General features: G+C 39.0%; 1 protein-coding gene across 1 annotated transcript in view; it reads right to left on the reverse strand.

The window, feature by feature from the left end:
* Nucleotides 1-19,210, reverse strand: part of calb2a (calbindin 2a) — a 73,795-nt gene extending 54,585 nt beyond the window's left edge. Inside the window, exons 1-4 of the mRNA XM_061917440.1 lie at nucleotides 19,006-19,210; nucleotides 3,197-3,273; nucleotides 3,040-3,129; nucleotides 885-965 (exon numbers count right to left, since the gene is read on the reverse strand). Of these exons, the coding sequence (XP_061773424.1) occupies nucleotides 885-965; nucleotides 3,040-3,129; nucleotides 3,197-3,273; nucleotides 19,006-19,096 (339 nt within the window). The 5' untranslated portion in view covers nucleotides 19,097-19,210. The remainder of the gene's footprint in view (nucleotides 1-884; nucleotides 966-3,039; nucleotides 3,130-3,196; nucleotides 3,274-19,005) is intronic.
* Nucleotides 19,211-21,078: the final 1,868 nt, after the last annotated feature.

The following is a 21,078-nucleotide window of genomic DNA, read 5'->3' on the forward strand; positions in this document are numbered from 1 at the left end:
TGGTGCATATGTGGCAATTTCAAAGATTTTTTGCAAACAAAGTCAACATTTTGTGAACCAATTTATACAGAAGGTTAAGAAGGGAGAGAGCAAGCATTTTGCCTGTCCCAGTTTGACATTTGCTTCGACATCTGCTCCGATGAGCGTGTGGACGAGCAGTCACAGACAGGAGTGGTGGAACATTGACGTTTCACCAAAGAAGTTGACCAGAGTGCGTTACGAAGTAGTCAAAGAGTAATAAAGTAGGTTACTGTATCATGTCTACAAATACATGATTTCTCTCTGAACAGGAGATGATTTTGCCGACAACAATAAAAACAGGCCTACTCAAGATAAATGTAAAAAACAACTTTTGTTTCATAATTGAGAATGTTGAAGATTTTTTAAACTTAATTTAGATGCCCTTTGTCCTTCTTTCTTCTTCTTAATTGAATGCCCAAGTCGAGTAAAACTGCATCCAGGTAAACTTGTTTTAAGTCCCGCCCACAGGCACCCACCCCTAATGCTAAAAGACTGCCATTATTTTGATACCGTAAAGAAAAGAAGCAAAACCCGACAAAAAAGAAACTAAATCGTAAAAAAGAGAAGCGATCATAAGAAACATTTTGAAACACACAAAAACAATAGTGTACAAAAATATGAATTTTGGCATCGGAAACATCCATCAAAAAAAAAAAACAATTCAAAGTTTGTATTTGTTTGTTGCCAAAACAATTTTTTCTACATTGTAATTTTTTTTTCATACCAAATCTCACTGCCAGATTGTAAGTAAAAAGGGTTAACAATGCTGTAAGTTTTGAGTGGGCCATCAAGCAAAACAGACAAGGAGCAAAAGTTTTGCATAAGACTAACATACTGTATTTGCTTAAAAAAAAAACACTTACCACCATGAATTCAGCACTGGAACTGACAAACTGTCTGAAGCAGAGTAAGAAGTTCTCTTCAGTGGGGAGAATCTGGGCCAGCTAGAGAGAAAGCGAGACATGGGAGTGATGACAACAAAAGATAGTGGAGTCAACTTTTAAGGGATGCATTCTGTTTTTTTGACTGTAAAATTTCAAATGGGTGAGTGACTTCCACATTAATAATACAGTATATTATTACCTATGGACGATGGCCGGGAAAAAATATTTTTCAAAATCATGTTTTAACCAAGTTCCCTAAGTTTGTTGAAGGATTAAACGTATTTACTGTATATACACACACACACACACATATATATGTATATGTCGTAGGGGGCGTTGGTGCCTATCTCAGCTACAATCGGGCAGAAGGAGGCGTACACCCTGGACAAGTCGCCACCTCATCGTAGGGATATAAGTGCTAAAAACTACAACATGGCTGATGGGGTGGTGACACAGTCAAAGTATAAGACTCCTATCTGGACTCTTATACTTGGTAAATATATATACACTATATATATATATATATATATATATATATATATATATATATAGCGGAAGGTGCTTACAGACATCAGTCGTTTACCAAGCAAAGGTAACACGCAAGGACATTAACACATCCGACACGTACGTAGGATTAACCGAAGGAGCGTTCAAAACAAGATGGAATAATCACAACGCCTCCTTTAGAAACCAGACTTTGCGGAATTCTACAGAACTCAGCAAACACATTTGGAACCTCAAAGACAATAATGTTGAATATTCAATAACATGGCAAATTCTTGCATTCAGCACACCTTACAACAGTGGTAATAAAAGATGCAACCTATGCTTGAAAGAGAAACTGTTTATTATATATCATCCAGATCTATCATCCCTCAACAAGCGCAGTGAAATTATTTCAACATGCCGCCACAGACGGAAACACCTCCTAGGTAACACATGAGCCAATCACCACACCCTACGCCTGCTTGTACCCACCCACTCTGTGCCCTATATAAACCATTGTATGTGAATGCTTCCATTAAAATCTCCTGAAGATTGAGGGAACCCCTCATGAAACAGTTCTGTAGAGATGAAGTAGTCTTGTGATTTTTTCCCACACCTACATATATATATATATATATATATATATATATATATTTTTTTTTTTTTTTTAATTCTGTTCCTTTAATTATTTTGCACAAAAAATATTGATTATTGAACACTTACTTTCCCATGTATTTGTATAATTCCAAAACCTACACATTTAATTAAATTATGGTCAAGGTCAAATAGTTTAAAAATCAATGTGTGTAGAATGTCTTCAGGTCATATAATCCAAAAAGGTTTAATCAAAGTAAATGGACTCTTCTGAATAAAGGTCCAGTTGCCTCCATTCATTCTTTGCACATAGCATAAAACTCCTTTAAAACATGCAAAAAAGGGAAAAACAATCAGGTCCACCAGCCCCACACGGGGGACGGCGTCGCCAAATTGGGAGAGTGGCCGTGCCAGCAATCTGGGTGTTACTGGTTCAATCCCCACCTTCTACCATCCATGTCACGTCCGTTGTGTCCTTGAGCAAGACACTTCACCCTTGCCCCTGATGGGTCCTGGTTAGCGCGGTGCCTGGCAGCTCCTGCCATCAGTGTGTGAATGTGTGTGTGTGAATGGGTGAATGTGGAAATAGTGTCCTTAAAAAAAAAAGGTAGAAAAGCGCTCTAGTACATCCCATTTACCATTCACAAGGTGAAACTTATTTTTTTTTCATGGAGTTGGCATAAACTAGAAGCAAAATGCCTCAACACCTGTTTTTTTCTTCATCACCATCGTAAAAAAACGTGGTTACAATATTTCAGAGTTTTTGCACATTTAACAATACCGTGATAATAATGATAACTGTGATTATTTTGATCACAATAACCTTGATATGAAATGTTCATATACTTACATCCCTACTGACACAGAAAATGAATAAATGTTGTAGTTCTATACCAAAAAACATTTTTTGTTTCATAGTGACGATTGCTAATTCAGGTGGCATTTTCCTGTTGTACGATACAGCCTACGTGGTTAGAAATGTTTAGTAAGCTAACTGGTTAACCGACAAATTATCTGAAATCTTTCCAAATAGTCAAACCACATCCAGTCTTACTTCGGACATCTCAATCCTCCCGTCTTTGTTCTTGTCAAACTTCTGCATGAACTCCTTCATCGTTTCTCTGAATGTTGGGTTTGATGGGTCCTGCAAAACAGAAGTTATTTAGACTGAAGTGTTTGCAGTGTGTTAAATGCTTGGCTACGTAACTCACCACGCCAGATCCTCTGCGGGCTGTTTCCAGCTCCCGAAAGAAACTCTCTAACTCCTTCCCTTCGATAAAGCCATTACCTTGGAGTTATAGAATATACAATTAGATCCTGAAATATTTGGACAATGATTGAGTTTGACCTTTACCAATAAAATGAACTGACAGTGAAACATAGTCATTGTGAGAATGACGTGATGTCTGTTTTTTTCTTTCTACATTTAAAACACTGCCTCGTGGTCTGTATGTAATAATGGTGCTTTGATCAAAATTCTGAAGATTTTGTTTTACAAACGATCTTCAAACCGCTTACTGACTGTCGCTTTGTGGGTCTTATTTAAGTGCAGAGGACCTCCAAGCCAAACCTACTTTGACTGTGTCGCCATCCCATCATCCATGTTGTAGTTTTTAATCACTTATCATTTGGGACAAGTTTGGAACAAGTCAAGATTGCTACATAACTATCTCAGGCTCTTTCGGGACTTATGCAAATCCCAAATACTCAAAAACAGGTACCACAAGGAAAGTAAGTTGTTTTTGCTTAATAGGATCCCTTTAAGAGGTTTCACATACAAATATGCCAATCAAAGAGTGTTTGGATAATTTACATGGTTGTGGAAATTCCAATAATTTTCAATACGTGGCTGGGAGATCGATGACCCAAGCCAAGAACCAGTCACTCTGATGGACCTTGTTTATGGCTAAAAAAATGCACATAGTTAAAGGGAGCCAGACCACTAAGACATGTATCCTAAAAGTGACAGGAAGCCGGTGGGACGATGTCAACACAGGGGTGATGTGCTCACGCTGCTCGTACCAGTTATTAGGAGTACAGCTGCATACTGGACCATCTGAAAGCAACGGATGGAAGCCTGCTGCTTAGAACAGGGAGTTACAATTGTCCAAACAGCATGTGATAAAGTGGAGAACTCTGTCAGAGGAGCTGGGAATTATGGTTTATTACCGTCAACTACAGCATCTCTTCCGCATAGAGCAGATATGGTCCCATTAGGTCTCATGTGGGCATCTTGCCAATGGTTCTAACAAGAACCTTGTACCAATAACACTTTTACTTCCCTCCCTGATCAATCGATTAACCTATGAAATGATATAATGCAAAGCAATCACTGCCCATACTGAGGAGCTATTTATGGAAAATTGCTTATCTAGGATTTTGAAGGTGATGATCCATAGGTGGCTTCTCCTATTCTATAAAGGTCAATGCAGTTGTCAGCAGGGGTTGAGGCTCGGGGGGGTTCTGGTAAATAGCAGTGACATGCGGTGAGACACTGAGTTTTTTTTAAATGTTGTTTATTTTTCTCTAACCAATGTTAATTCAGGTTGCCCGGTAGGAGGATAACTAAATGAAGAAAATAATATTTCACTTTAAAGAAAGAATGTAGTTTTCAAAATGTCCTATTCAAAACTACCATGGAGCGTGGTTTATGTATTTACATGTTAGTAATAGGGATGTTCAGATCAGGGATTTTTGCTGACAATTTCTATACTGATCATGCTTGAGTGAGATCGGCCGATACGAATACTGATAAAAATCACATGTATTAACTACATTTTGTAAGTGTGTTTCTGGTCAGTGATATTGACAATTTAACATCATCAGAACATGTTTTAAACTACTTCCTTATTCTCCTTTCCATCCATCCATTTTCTACCGCTTATTCCCTTTGGGGTCGCGGGGGGCGCTGGTGCCTATCTCAGCTACAATCGGGCGGAAGGCGGTGTACACCCTGGACGAGTCGCCACCTCATCGCAGGGGCAACACAGATAGACGGACAACATTCACACTCACATTCACACACTAGGGCCAATTTAGTGTTGCCAATCAACTTATCCCCAGGTGCATGTCTTTGGAAGTGGGAGGAAAACGGAGTACCCTGAGGGAACCCACGCATTCACAGGGAGGACATGCAAACTCCGCACAGAAAGATCCCGAGCCCGGGATTGAACCCTGACTACTCAGGACCTTCGTCTTGTGAGGCAGACACACTAACCCCTCTGCCACCGTGAAGCCCCTTATTCTCCTTTATTATATACAATTGTTGAAGCAAAACAAAGTCAATAGCAAGCAATAACTAAAAAAACAAAAACTACTATCCACTACTCATCGAAATAACTTTTGTCCTCAAATTCCTACTGTGTTCAGTGACTTATTCTCAGAATTTGTAAACACTAATAAAAAAAATGTAAAAATGGTTCATAGTGCATTGAAATATCAACCTAATCACTCTGGCAAAGATCATATACTGATACAGTTTCATAGGTGTCGCATGTATCGTTTACTGACTGTGACAATGCTAACACACTAACGTTGTTGTTATACTATCTTCTCTCTGGACTCTTGTAATTGGTAATTCCATTCTTCCATCCATTTCCTACCGCTTGTCCCTTTTGAGTTCCCGGGGGATCGCTGGAGCCTATCTCAGCTGCAATCAGGCGGAATAACTGCTTACCGTATTTTTCGGACAATAAGTCACGGTTTTTTTTTTGTAGTTTGACTGTGGAGAAGACTGCGACTTATAGTCCGAAAAATACGGTAGTTTCTGCTGTAATTCAGTTTCATTTACATTTCTTAAACTTTCCTATTCACTTATTTCTTTGTGTTATTTCTTGCTTGTTTAGCGGCTAACTTAGCTTAGCTATGAGAATGCCTACTCCTGGCTTGCTCTGAGTGTGTAAGGTGTGACGATGATACTTAAGATATTTTAAAAAATGCAGTTTATTTGTCGTAATAGAGCTGATTATTACCTTAGGAACACGGCTACACACTATGTATGGAGATATACAATTAACTGCTGATTAACTTTATCACAAAAATCTGCCGATACTGATTGGTAGCCCATTGATCGGCACATCCCTTGTTTTTAAGAGCTTAAGTACAGCTTTCACAATTTGTATTACTCAATAGTAGGGCTGTCAAATATAATACTTTAACCCCAACACTTAGTCACAAAACGTTATCGCATTAATCATGTGTAAACGCAGATTAATTGTTTTATTTATTTTGACCACACATACGCCTTTACCATAAAGGCCTACTGAAATGAGATTTTTTTTATTTAAACGGGGATAGCAGGTCCATTTTATGTGTCTTACTTGATCATTTCGCAATATTGCCATATTTTTGCTCAAATGATTTAGTAGAGAACAACGACGATAAAGTTAGCAACTTTTGGTCGCTAATGAAAAAGCCCTGCCTTTACCGGAAGTCGCAGACGATGACGTCACAAGGGTGAGGGCTCCTCACGTCCTCACATTGTTTATAATGGGAGCATCCAGCAGCAAGAGCTATTCGGACCAAGAAAACAACAATTTCCCCATTAATTTGAGCGAGGATAAAAGATTCGTAGATGATAATATTGATAGCGAAGGACTATAAAAAAAATATATTAAAAAAATAAAGTTAAAAAAAAGGCGATTGCATCGGGACAGATTCAGATGTTTTTAGACACATTTACTAGGATAATTCTGGGAAATCCCTTATCCTTCTATTGCGTTGCTTGTGTTTTAGTGAGATTAAATAGTACCTGATAATCGGAGGGGTGTGTCGACGGGTGTCTTGACGCCAGTCTCTGAGGGAATTCGACGGCAGCTGCATGGACGGCGCAAGCTCAGCTGCAAGAGGTGACTTTTTACGACAATTTTCTCAGCGAAACCTGCCGGTTGACAAGTGGTCGGGAACCATGTTTGCTTGACCGCTCTGATCCATCGTAAAGCTTCACCTCTGGGAATTTTAAACAATGAAACACCGTGTGTTTGTGTGATTAAAGGCTAAAGCTTCCTACCTCCATCTTTCTGCTCTGACTTCTCCATTATTAATTGAACAAATTGCAAAAGATTCAGCAACACAGATGTCCAGAGACGACTTTTAGCCGCAGATGGTGCTGCGCTAATACGTCACGCGCACACGTCATTATTCCGCGACGTTTTCAACAAGAAACTCCACGGGAAATTTAAAATTGTAATTTAGTAAACTAAACCTGCCGTATTGGCATGTGTTGCAATGTTAATATTTCATCATTGATATATAAACTATCAGACCGCGTGGTCGGTAGTAGTGGGTTTCAGTAGGCCTTTAACTGCAGATGGTCACGGTCAGTGATAAGGTCAATCAATACATCAGTGAAGACGAGTGGACTCGCTGGGAAATTTCACTTCAAAACACAGAACTTTTACACAGATAAAACTGTTTTGAACAAATATATGACGTGCATTGAAGTGAAAACCTTTTAAAAAGTTCTTGTATGTCATTGTGAAAATAAGTTATATCACAATAAAGTAATTTAATGTGATGAATCGTAGTAAAGCAAAATGCAAAAATGTGATTAATCCGATTTAAAATGTAAATAGTTGACAGCCCTATTAAATTGTTTACTGACTGTTTCAGTTGCTGGCCATGACCATTACTTAACGTCACATCTTATAAATATTTCTTGCTTTTTCCCCCTGAGAGCAGTCATTCAGAACACAAATGATTGTGCTCCCTTCACCCAGGTAGTATATGTGAATGTGTGCCAACATCTTTTGAACGAGCCTGCCGAATGCTTGGACAGATGGCTCCTAACAATGTGACTAGCTGCTTCAATAAAGCCCTGGAAGGCAGAGTTGCCTCGTTTCACACTTGCAAACACTATTATGCCATCTCCTTCCCCTCCTCTTCGTCAAAACTCATCATCTTGCTCTCCTCTTCACTCTCCCATCCTTTCCTGCTTCATCCAGCCAACATCTTAACATCTTTCATCTGCGTGCGTGTGTGTGTGTGTGTGTGTGTGTGTGTGTGTGTGTGTGTGTGTGTGTGTGTGTGTGTGTGTGTGTGTGTGCGTGCATGCATGCATATGTTTGGATGTGTGTGCGTGTCTTTGTGTGATTGCGTCTGTGTGGACATGTATGTTACTCCACATCACAACTCATAAATGCACGGATAAGTAGGACAGCCTCCCTGCTATGGAGCCCCCCTCCTGTAGGTCTTACTGACATTTAGCTCCCTGGAGAGAAATGACCTAAGAAACAATTAGCAAGTACATTGTGATTAAATATAAAGTAGGTTGCATTAAATGTTAAGAAACAAAACAAAATACTTACTAATTGTGTACGTTTAACCTCTTACTAAGACATGAACAGTGTATAGTTTTGGTATCTTAAGTTTACCAAATGAAAACAGCATATTAAAAGCAGGTTTAGAAAAAGGTTATAAATTAATTTGTATTTGATCCCCAAGCAAAACATGACTTCGTATTTGATGGAGAAACCCTTGTTTACAAGCACATAGATCACAAGTTACTTGTAGTCATTCACACATCTCAGGAGGGATTTTGGTCCACTGCTCTACAGATACTCTCCAAATCATGATAAATTCGAGCCTGTCGCCTGGCAACTTGAAGTTTCCGCTCCCTCCCAAGATTTTCAACAGGATTAAGATCTGGAGAGTGGCAAAGCCACTCTTGGGTCTTAATGTGCATCTACCTGATAATAAGCCACTTCCTCGCCTATGTAGTGTTGGGTGTACAGTGGGGCAAAAAAGTATTTAGTCAGCCACCGATTGTGCAAGTTCTCCCACTTAAAATGATGACAGAGGTCTGTAATTTTCATCATAGGTACACTTCAACTGTGAGAGACAGAATGTGAAAAAAAAAATCCAGGAATTCACATTGTGGGAATTTGGTCAACCATTCAAAGCTCTCACCATTCAAATCTCACAATACATGGCCCCATTCATTCTTTCCTTAACACGGATCAATTGTCCTGTCCCCTTAGCAGAAAAACTGCCCCAAAGCAAAGTTTTTCCACCCCATGTTCTTGGGATGCAACTCAGTATTCTTCTTCCTTATATAGCTCTTTGGGCGGTATAGCTCGGTTGGTAGAGTGGCCGTGCCAGCAACTTGGGGGTTCCAGGTTCGATTCCCACTTCCGCCATCCTAGTCACTGCTGTTGTGTCCTTGGGCAAGACACTTTACCCACCTGCTCCCAGTGCCACCCACACTGGTTTAAATGTAACTTAGATATTGGGTTTCATTATGTGAAGCGCTTTGAGTCACTGGAGAAAAAGTGCTATATAAATATCACTCACTTCAATTATATACTCTCCTGTCTTTCAGTCTGGTTGCGAGTTTATTGCCATTCATGCCACATTCTAACGTACTCTTGCCTTTTTGTTACTGAACCATGCCTGACCTTTGACTTTGCCTTTTGCCTCACACCTCTCTTACCTTTTGGCTTTGTTTGGACTTCCTTCCTGTGTGTGGAATATTTCCCTGGAATAAACCCACCAGTCTGTTCTGCCAACTCTGCCTTGAGTCCTCCTTTCACCAGTGAGCTTTAAACCCAAAACTAAAATAAACAAAATAACTTGTTTTTTCAATATCTGTGTCCAGACTTTAAGGGAAACTGCACTTTTTTAGGGAGTTTTGCCAACATTCACAATCCCTAGGTAAGACATGTTTTTTTTTTTTTTTTTATGCATTCTTACTAGTAAATGCGATCAAAAGTCCACTTTCAATGGAGCCAAATGGAATCCCTCTATTCGGCCTCTAAAGCGCTCTAACAAAACATCCAAACACCTCCAATGTTTTATATACATGTTGTAAGTATTAATGTAATGTAGTAAAGGGCCCATTTAAAATAAAATGTATTGTTTGCGCATTTTAATAGAATAGAATAGAATAGAAAGTACTTTATTGATCCCTGGGGGAAATTCAGCACCACAGTTCGCTCACAATAAACAATAATAATAATACATAATATATGACATATATTATATATATAATATATGTATTATATATAATATATAAATAATATAAACATATTCTACATATATTCTACATTTAAGTGCAGTCAAGAAGGAACATATGCATCATACAGTCTGATGGCAGTCGGTATGAAGGACCTCCTGTGTAGTTCCGTGTTACATTTTGGGAGTCCGAGCCTTCCACTAAACGTGCTCATTCCCTCCACAAGGTCCGAGTGTAGTGGGTGGGAGGTGTTGTCCATAATGGCTCCTAATCCTAATCATTTTAAACATACATGAATTAAAAAAAAAACCTCATCACAACGACTATATCCTTCAACACTGTTTACTAGTCACTGTGGACATTATGAAAACATAGTAAATGTGCTGAATGTTTTGTCGTTCGAAAGGGATTAATCCGATGAATTATGCTGGAGTTACGGAGGGGGGGTGTAAACAAACGCAGATCAAGCGACTTGTGTCTAAATTGGATGCCAAAGTTGACCAACTCGTTGGACTACTTCCTCATCCTGTTGTCTTGTCTCTCATAATAATTTTGAATGATAGTCAAAATTCCCCAAAAAGTGCAGTTCCCCTTTAAGGTATCAGATAAGAAATCGTTTTCCACATTTTTCATTTTGTGCCAAGTTGTAAAATGGCCAAAATGAATAACAGGTTTTTAAACGTATATTTTGAAAATCCATTTGAGACACTAAGTTTGCCCGGAAGTGGTTTTACATAGACTTTGATTTGCAGGTGAACAAACGTAGAAGAAGACAGGAGAACCGAAGGGTTCTAAATAAAGTTAAATTTGTGGGATGTTGTTGTTTTAACCCAACCAAACATTGAGTACGTAGTATAAGCTCAATAAAAATAGAAAATATGCGTTTTTAAAATGTCCATGTTTGTCTGAATAGAGCCATGATATACGATGGAACTCCATATGGACTAAGACTTTATGTTGCGGTACCATTGCCTTACAAAGACATACAAAAAAAACGTATTTTTAGCCGTCAGTTCAGAGTTTTTATTTTCCTATTTCTGATAGTAATCCACATTTGACAAAGCGCCCTCATTGATTCTAAATTGACTTAGCTGCCTGCTGCTATCTAGTGGAAAAATATTGAACAACACTCAAAGGCATTAGCGGTCAACAGACTTATTTACAGTAACCGAGCAATTTTTTTGACCATTTAGATGAAATGGGCCAAATTATCATGACACACCTTATTATCTCACAGCACACTAGTGTGCCAGGGCACCCTCAAGTTGAAAGAATAAAACTATAATGGTCAACTACTGTTGTATATGTATGTGCATATAATAATACTGGTAATGGATTAGATTTATACAAATGTTTTTAGATACTCAACATGCTTTACAGTGACAACTAAGTATCTATCATTCATTCTGTCTACATTTGCATGTTAGTTGTGGTCATATACAGTATGTTTATTTATGATATAAAGATTTAGGCATGACCGTAGTGAGTGCTTTTCTATACCAGCCCTGTATTTTTCAACTGTTACCTTGTTTACTTTCAAAAAAATAATATCTTTATCTAGTATCGTCGCAAGATTATTATTTTCCGAAGTTACGTAAACTGCAAGCAGTCAATCCATGTTTGTGATTAGTCATTCAAGCCTGCTCCTTTTGTGAATACGCTCATGACAAGTTAATTAATTCCTGATGTGACTAATCATCCAGTTTTATATTTATACAACATCTTCAATGTTTAGCGAGAACAAAAACATCCCATAACCTCAATGATTTAGACACCTCGGTCCTTTTGTCTTCCTCTATGTCTACTACTTTTCTATTTTTTGGTAAACTTGGTGTCTCAAATGCCATCCATGTATCCATTTCCTACTGCGTGTCCCATTTGGAGTTGCGGGTGGCCTGGAGCCTATCCCAGCTGCACTTGGGTGGAGGGCAAAGTAGAAGTGTGTCTCAAATGGAGATATGCAATTGCAATAAAAAGGTTCAAACGCCTAGTACCTGTTTTGACCATTTTTCAACTGTGTGCAAAATTGGAAAAATAACATTTTAAATAAAATGTATTTAGTTGTTTTTTTTTTTTTATTGAAAAATGTTTGAACGAATGATGTACTTGGATTCAACAATATGTGGTCAATATAGTCTTGATACAGCAAAAGACGTACATTACATTGGGGTGATTAAACTTCCCTCACATATTGTATGAATGTGGAGCGTGTGTATTATTTAACAGTTGAGCTTTGAGAGTCTGCAACATTCAGATAGGTAGAGGGTTGACAAAATCTATTTTTCTTGTGTGAACACACTTTTTGGGATACGTCACATATCCCAAGAGATGCTACTTAAGAAGCCTACTCTTCTAGTTTTTGATGCTATAACTCAACCATGTGGTAGGAACACTCTCAGAAAGGGGAGCAGTGCCAGCTAAGTGCATATTTAAAAGCTATGTAAAGTGTGTGTGTCTTCCTAAGGAGCTTGCAGTCCCGTCATTTGAAACAGTTTTCTTACCAATGACGGACAGATTGATTCAGGTTCTGGGTGATTTTGATTCATATCCATGATGCCGCATCTTAACAAAGACAATTGACAACAACTATTCTATAATTAGCAGGAGAGAGCGGAAGTGCTTCTTTTAAAGCTCTGAACAGATCGGATTAAAAAGACCTGACCGAGGAAGCATAGAAAGAAGAGAAGGACGCAGTACAGAGGAGCTGCAGGAGGCAGACAAAATCCAGATGATATTTGATCTTGCGCCAATTTGGGAATAAGTAGTTTCATCATCTCTGGGTATATCACCCTCTGTGTATTTTTAACTACAAACTATGAGATATTTACCTAATCCAGGCAAACAAATTATCTCTTCTTCCTTTATGCCAAAATAAAACACACTGCCTGTAATGCGGGGTAGAAATCAAACACTGTAGCCAAGAGTGTTGATGCATTACTTGCATTTGATTAGCAAAGCGGCTTGTTGCAAAGCACTGTATGTAAAAATCCCAAGCAGGACTAAAAAAACAAGAGTGATGATGCTGACACTACTGGGCTTTAAGCAGGCCATACAGTAAATGTGCCCTCCAGAAGCCATCCCCTTTCCACAATCATTTTTTCTGTATTTTTCAACACGTGCAGCAGTCACAACATATTGCGTAGAAGATGGATTCCCATAGGAGCATGTGTGTGCAAAACATATGTGAGGTGTGACGCAATTGCATCATCTGCAGGTATACTGTATAGTGGACTGAGCAAGGATGTTGACTGGATTAAAAACAAACAAATGAGCACAATTTACATTTTCAAAACTAAAAAACATTCATTAGCAAAATCATGTTGTCTTTACTATTAACAGATATCAAGTATATACACTAAATAAGTAAGGAAACTGTGTCATACATCACTGATGATATGTCCAGGTGCATCAAAATACCTAGTAAAGAATGACTTTTTAAATTACCAGTACAATGGAAAAACAAGTTGATTTTATATGATTGTGTTTCATTGTATCCATTAAACCATATACGATTGTGTTTACAATTTGCAAATCATGTGAAAACACCATCTCAACATAAAAAATGATGCCACAAATTTACCCAAAATTTTAAAGATTTCACTCCAAAGATTTTCGTCAATTTTCGTAGATTCGGGGTCGGATGAACGCTACAGCACTCTGACCATATCATCATATCAGTCATACTGGAAATACGCAAAAAATGGAAAGAGATGTAATGTCTATCATTCACAATCTTTATGTAAAGCAAGAACATATATATATTTGGCTTTTTATGCATTTGAAATCTTAAATAAATTGCTAACAATTAGCCCAACAGATCAAAGATCCTCTGTTGCAGCCATAAGATTCAAAAACCGCCAACGATGCTCCATTTACATGTTGTTACCTGAAAATTAACCAAATATGAGTGATATTGTTATTATAAACGCAAGACCGACGGTCTATTTTAGCGGCATATTAATAGCAGTGAGCTAATGCTAGCTTATGCTTCCTTTAGTTTGTCTCAGACTTGGTAAAAGTTCATTTCTAGATTATAATTCATGCACCTCTCACCTGGTAGTAGACAAACATGGCCATTGACTGAGAGGGTGGTTGACTTTTACATATCCGAGATAGCGAAAAAGACACAAAAAGACGCTAGTTGCGGCAACATTTTTTTAAACCCTTTGTGAGGATTTTGATTAAGTCTTCATCTTAACCGGATTATGTAAGTGTTGCGTTGGTGGGCATCCCTGCGAGAGTGGAAATTGTAGAGTAAGTGTTTATTTTATTACGGTTAGTTTGTATTTTTAGCTCCTTCGCTTTGCTGCTGATGCTATAGCGTTTAATAAAAGCTACATCCGTTTCGCACTCCCCTTCTAAAACGTATTGCTCATCATCCTTGTGTTTGAGCTCCAAAATAAATGGTTCTGGATCATAATTTTTCCAAAAGTAATTGTTGTTGGCTCCCACAAAGTGTGCATGATTAGCATTGTTTTTGACAGGGAATGGAACTGTGGTCATTCCTGCTACGTCACCGATCACGTGACCGGCTTGCTCATTATCTTCTCAAAATGGCTCGGGGATCTCCGTGACAGTGATACTATTTTGATGTAATTACTCGTAAACTATTTAAGTCTTTCGGTGTATAGATATGATAATAGTTTCAATACAGAGGCAACTAGTTTTTTCCATTATACTGGTACTTTGAATAACATTTGGGCTGCAACAAAAATTGATTAGTTTGATTAGAAAAAAAACTTTGATCAATATTCTGTTTCTTCGGATAATCATTGAATGAGTGGAACTGATAACAATTTATGAACCGCATTGAGTGCCCGGAACTTTGAATATGCGGACATGGTCTTCACACAGCCGTTGGCAATAGCGTGCACAGGAGAGCGGTAATGTGTGGGTGCCATTATCTGTGTCTGGCAGTTTATTTTATTCATTAGTTTTTCTTTATTATTACCATACTTGCCAACTCTACTGGATTTTCCGGGAGACTCCCGAAATTCAGCGCCTCTTCCGAAAACCTCCCCGGACAAATTTTCTCCCGAAATTCAGGCGAAGCTGGAGGCCGCGCCCCCTCCAACTCCATGCGGACCTTAGTAACGCATATAGAAACCTATATAGAAAAAGACTATATTGCGATATTTGAGTATACGTTTTCACGCAGTTGTTTTTAGCTGCGGGCATTACACTACAGGCTCTTCCCACTCCTTCTTGTGTCTCCTTCTCACAGGGTGTAAGCGTACCTTCTTACATATGTCACATCCTGTCACGTCATACGTCACATACGTATACGCCCTCGCCCAACAGAGAGGTAGCAGCATGGCTAACGTTAGCTGTGATGCTAGCGAAGCCGTGCGAGTGGTAATACGAGAGACAGTAGGTCCGAATCTGGTAACAAATGAAGGAAGAATTAATTCCCGAAAAAAACAGCACGGGGTCCATCATCTGGTGGTGTTTTTTTTGGCTTCAAGCGGGAATATGTCGAATAGAAAACCGTAATTTGTCAAGTGTATGCCAAAAGCGTTGCTACCAAAATTAGCATTCCTGGTAATATGTAGCATCATTTGAAAAGTCACCTGATAATAACTGTTTAACAAATACATCCATCCATCCATCCATCATCTTCCGCTTATCCGAGGTCGGGTCGCGGGGGAAACAGCCTAAGCAGGGAAACCCAGACTTCCCTCTCCCCAGCCACTTCGTCTAGCTCTTCCCGGGGGATCCCGAGGCGTTCCCAGGCCAGCCGGGAGACATAATCTTCCCAACGTGTCCTGGGTCTTCCCCGTGGCTTCCTACCGGTTGGACGTGCCCTAAACACCTCCCTAGGGAGGCGTTCGGGTGGCATCCTGACCAGATGCCCGAACCACCTCATCTGGCTCCTCTCGATGTGAAGGAGCAGCGGCTTTACTTTGAGTTCCTCCCGGATGGCAGAACTTCTCACCCTATCTCTAAGGGAGAGACCCGCCAAACTCATTTCGGCCGCTTGTACCCGTGATCTTATCCTTTCCGTCATGACCCAAAGCTCATGCCCATAGGTGAGGATGGGAACTTAGATCGACCGGTAAATTGAGAGCTTTGACTTCCGGCTCAGCTCCTTCTTCACCACAACGGATCGGTACAACGTCCGCATTACTGAAGACGCCACATCGATCCGCCTGTCGATCTCACGATCCACTCTTCCCTCACCAACAAATACAGTTTTGGTCAATTGACTTAGTTGTGATTTCCTTCCCTGCATGGAAGTTTAAAATGAGCATATATTAATGCAGTATGAACAAGAATGTTTTAATGTAGATAGATAGATAGATAGTACTTTATTGATTCCTTCAGGAGAGTTCCTTCAGGAAAATTAAAATTCCAGCAGCAGTGTACAGAGTTGAGATCAATTTAAAGAAAAAAGTAAAAAGTAAATAACAGGGCTTTAAAAGGAAACAAAATAGAGAAATATTACAAAAAGAATAAAAACAATGGGAATAACAATATAACAGTAAAATAAGAATATAACAAGACAAAGTAGGCAGTAGTGACCATGTTATGAAAAAGTATTGCACTGTTAATGTTTTGCATCCCCTGTCATCCTAATACCCCCCGTCCCCCGTCCCAGAGAGGAGTTGTACAGTCTAATGGCGTGTGGGACAAAGGAGTTCTTGAGTCTATTAGTCCTGCACTTGGGATGAAGCAGTCTAGCACTGAACAGGCTCCTCTGGCTACTGATAACGCTATGCAGAGGGTGACTGGCATCATCCAGGATGCTCACTAGTTTCTAGTAGACGCATGGAATCATTATACTGCTGTGATTATATGCATCAAGTGTTCATTCAAGTCCAAGGCAAAATATTGAGATATATATGTATATATATATAGAAAATATATATCACAACATCTTCTATATAGCTCGGTTGGTAGAGTGGCCGTGCCAGCAACTTGAGGGTTGCAGTTTCGATTCCACCTTCTGCTATCATAGCCACTGCCGTTGTGTCCTTGGGCAAGACACTTTACCCACCTGCTCCCAGGGTCACCCACACTGGTTTCAATGTAACTTTGATATTGGGTTTCACTATATAAAGCGCTTTGAGTCACTAGAGAAAAGTGCTATACAAATATAATTCAGTTCACTTCACTTCACTTCTTTCATTTTTTAAAAACGTGAGTTTGCAAGTTCTCCCAGTGACTGCGTGGGTTCCCTCCCGATACTCCGGCTTCCTCCCACTTCCAAAGACATGCACCTGGGGATAGGTTGATGGGCAACACTAAATCGGCCATAGTGTGTGAATGTGAGTCTGAATAAGGTCTGTCTATCTGTGTTGGCCCTGCGAAGAGGTGGGGACTTGTCCAGGGTGTACCCTGCCTTTCACCTGAATGCAGCTCCAGCACCCGCGGCGACCCCAAAAAGGGACAAGCATTAGAAAATGGATGAATGGATGTTTATAAACTCAGGAAATATGTCCCTGGACACATGAGGACTTTGAATATGACCAATGTATGATCATGTAACGACTTGGTATCATATTGACACCCAAATTTGGATCCACTATGGACTGGACCGGACTCTCACTGTTATTTTGGATCCATATATATTGGGGGGGGGGGGGTTCCCCACATATGCGTTCCTCTCCAAGGTTTCTCATAATCATTGTCATCGACGTTCCACTGGGGTGAGTTTTTCCTTGCCTTTATGTGGGCTCTGTACCGCAGATGTCGTTGTGGCTTGTGCAGCCCTTTGAGACACTTGTGATTTAGGGCTATATAAATAAACATTGATTGATTGAAATTTGTGGTATCATCCAAAACTAATGTAAAGTATCAACCAACAAAAGAAGTGTTGATTACATTTTAACAGAAGTGTAGATAGAACATGTTAAAACAGAAAGTAAGCAGATATTAACAGTTATTGAGCAAGTAGATTAATAATTCATTTTCCACCACATTGATAATTTAGACAAAACAATAAAATGGTAAATGACACAATATGTTACTGCATATGCCAGCAGACTAAATTAGGAGCCTTTGTTTGCTTACTTACTAATAAAAGACAAGTTGTCTTTTATGTTCATTATTTTTTTAAGGACAAACTTGCAATAAGAAACATATGTTTAATGTATCGTAAGATTTTTTTGTTAAAATAAAACCGATATCGACATAATTTTTGCGATGAGGTGGCGACTTGTCCAGGGTGTACACCGCCTTCCGCCCGATTGTAGCTGAGATACGCGCCAGCGCCCCCTGCGACCCCAAAGGGAATAATCGGTAGGAAATAGATGGATGGATTACATTTTTTGTGGCCCCCTTCATTAAAAAAAGTACCAAAAGGTATCAAAATAATTTCGGTACCGGTACCGGTACCAAAGTATTGGTATTGGGAATACAGTACTCCAATGTGCAAATTATTCATGAATATGGCATCAATGCATCAGCTTAGAGAGGAGGAAAAGAGAGGCTGGAGGTGCTAAAGATAAATTACAACAATGATAAATCTAAACTGACAGATACTGGATCGATAGGACCTTCAGTATGAAGCTTTTTTTTTTTTTTTTTTAGGGAACATGTCGCCTGACGCTGCATTTATTGACAACATATCAAGGAGCGAGATTTTTATTGCCAATGGAAACCAATCAAATTGACATATTAATCACAAATGTATTTGTATTGTCTCACTTTTTATATGATTAAAGAAGCAGCAATTAACACAAATCAAACGGATGGCGAAATTGCGGAATAATACTTTCACTCCCCTTTTAAATCATTATCGTTTAAAATTATAGTGTCCCCGCTTATATTAATATATATATCAGCCATAGTTTAAGAGTCATTTTATTATATGTTCAAGTATCATAATGACCATTTGTGAAATGTCCAACGTTTTTAAAATGTCTTGAATGCAACTCGTAGAAAACAGCTGTTTAATTAATTTAGTCCACTTCCTGTTCGGAGGAAGTGGACTAATTATTTGATTAAAAGTGTTACTTTACCTAAACCGAAGATTAACGACTATATATTAGTCTTAATTTTCAAATATTGTTATTTTTTTGATGCTGAATACCGAAAGAAAAGAAAGAAGAAGAAAAAAGGTCTCACCATCAGAATCAAAATGCTTCCAGATGTCGAGGAACTGGGACGCGGTGACTTCAGCCAAGTGCAGGTGAGGAGGCTGCGGTGTGTTGGCCATGGTGATGTTCGCCCAAGTTGCAGGTTTTTTTTAAGTCCACTAATAACTTTTGTGTGCCTTTTCGGTCGAAGTCAAGCGTCAGGCTTCACTGTGGCGCACCGCTGCTCGCCACCTGCTTTTAAACAAGAGTTTTAACCGCTAGGGGCGCACTGTGCAACCCAACGCATCCATCCTCTGTGTGCGCGCGCACTGCTACTGTACATCTGTGTGTGTGCGTGTGTGTGTGTGTGTGTGTGTGTGTGCGTGCGTGTGTGTGTGTGCGTGTGTGTGTGTGTGTTTGTGTGTGTGTGTGCTTGTAATTCTACCCCTCTTGAGACATCAACATGAGAGGAACGGTGAACAAGTTAGGACCGAAATCATGGTCCCATGACGGAAAACCATTTCATCTAATAGAGAGCCAAATACTAGAGTCCGTGAACATTGCTCCAAAGCACAGGCGGCAATCTACATTTCTGCCAGTGGGTGCTGTGTGTGTGTGTGTGTGTGTGTGTGTGTGTGTGTGTGTGTGTGTGTGTGTGTGTGTGTGTGTGTGTGTGTTTTGAAAAAACAAAACAAAAAAAAGACGTTCAGCGAAGTTAATATCCCATATTTAGACTGTACAACTTCGCTCTGGGGAGGGGTGCGGGGGGTACTCGGATGACAGGGGATGCAAAACAATAACAGTTAGGGGTGTGGGGAAAAAATCGATTCGAATACGGATCGAATCGAATCGAATACGTTGTGCGATTCAGAATTGATTCTCATTTTGAAAAAAATCGATTTTCAATACCATAACAATGCAATCCAATTCCAAAACCAAACCTGACCCAGCAACACTTAGAACTGCAATAAACAGAGCAATTGAGAGGAGACACAAACACGACACAGAACAAACCAAAAGTAGTGAAACAAAAATGAATATTATCAACAACAATATCAATATTAGTTATAATTTCAGCATAGCAGTGATTAAAAATCCCTCATTGACATTATCATTAGACATTTATAAAAATAATAAAAAAGAACAATAGTGTCACAGTGGCTTACACTTGCATCGCATCTCATAAGCTTGACAACACACTGTGTCCAATATTTTCACAAAGATAAGATAAGTCTTATTTTTGGTTTGTTTAATAGTTAAAACAAATTTACATTATTGCAATCATTTGATAAAACATTGTCCTTTACAATTATAAAAGCTTTTTTTTTTTTTTTAAATCTACTACTCTGCTTGCATGTCAGCAGACTGGGGTATCCTATGCATTGAATAAATACAGAATCGTTTTGAATCGGAAAAATATCGTTTTTGAATCGAGAATTGAATCGAATCGAAAACATCGATATATTATCGAATCGTGACCCCAAGAATAAATATTGAATCGAATCGTGGGACACCCAAAGATTCACAGCTCTAATAACAGTGCAATATGTTTTCATAACATGGTCACTGCTGCCTAGTTTCTCTTGTTATACTCTTATTTTACTGTTATATTTTTATTCTCATTGTTGCTTTTTATTTTTATTCTTATTGTAATATTTTTCTATTTTGTTTCTATTATAACCCCATTATTTACTTTTTACTGTTTAATTGATCTTCACTCTGTACACTGCTGCTGGAATTTTTCATTTTCCTGAAGGAACTCTCCTGAAGGAATCAATAAAGTACTATCCATCCATCTATCTGTCTATCTATCTATCTATCTATATGATTTGTGGCTTTATTATTTTGTAAAACGGACCAAACTCGCCACAAAATTAACAACAACAAGATTGATTTTTCCAAAAATATTTTAAAGATTGAAAGTTGCCAACACGGCTTGTCCAGGGTGTACCCCGCCTTCCGCCCGATTATAGCTGAGATATGCGCCAGCGCCCCCCGCGACCCCGAAAGGGAATAAGCGGTAAAAAATGGATGGATGGATGGAAGTTGCCAACAATCCCATGTAAGTGTTCGACATCAGCGCCCATGCTCCAAAGTCAGGATTTCATAGAGATCCATCCAT

The sequence above is a fragment of the Nerophis ophidion genome, linkage group LG12 (assembly GCF_033978795.1).
Source record: "Nerophis ophidion isolate RoL-2023_Sa linkage group LG12, RoL_Noph_v1.0, whole genome shotgun sequence".
Taxonomy (NCBI): Eukaryota; Metazoa; Chordata; class Actinopteri; order Syngnathiformes; family Syngnathidae; genus Nerophis; species Nerophis ophidion.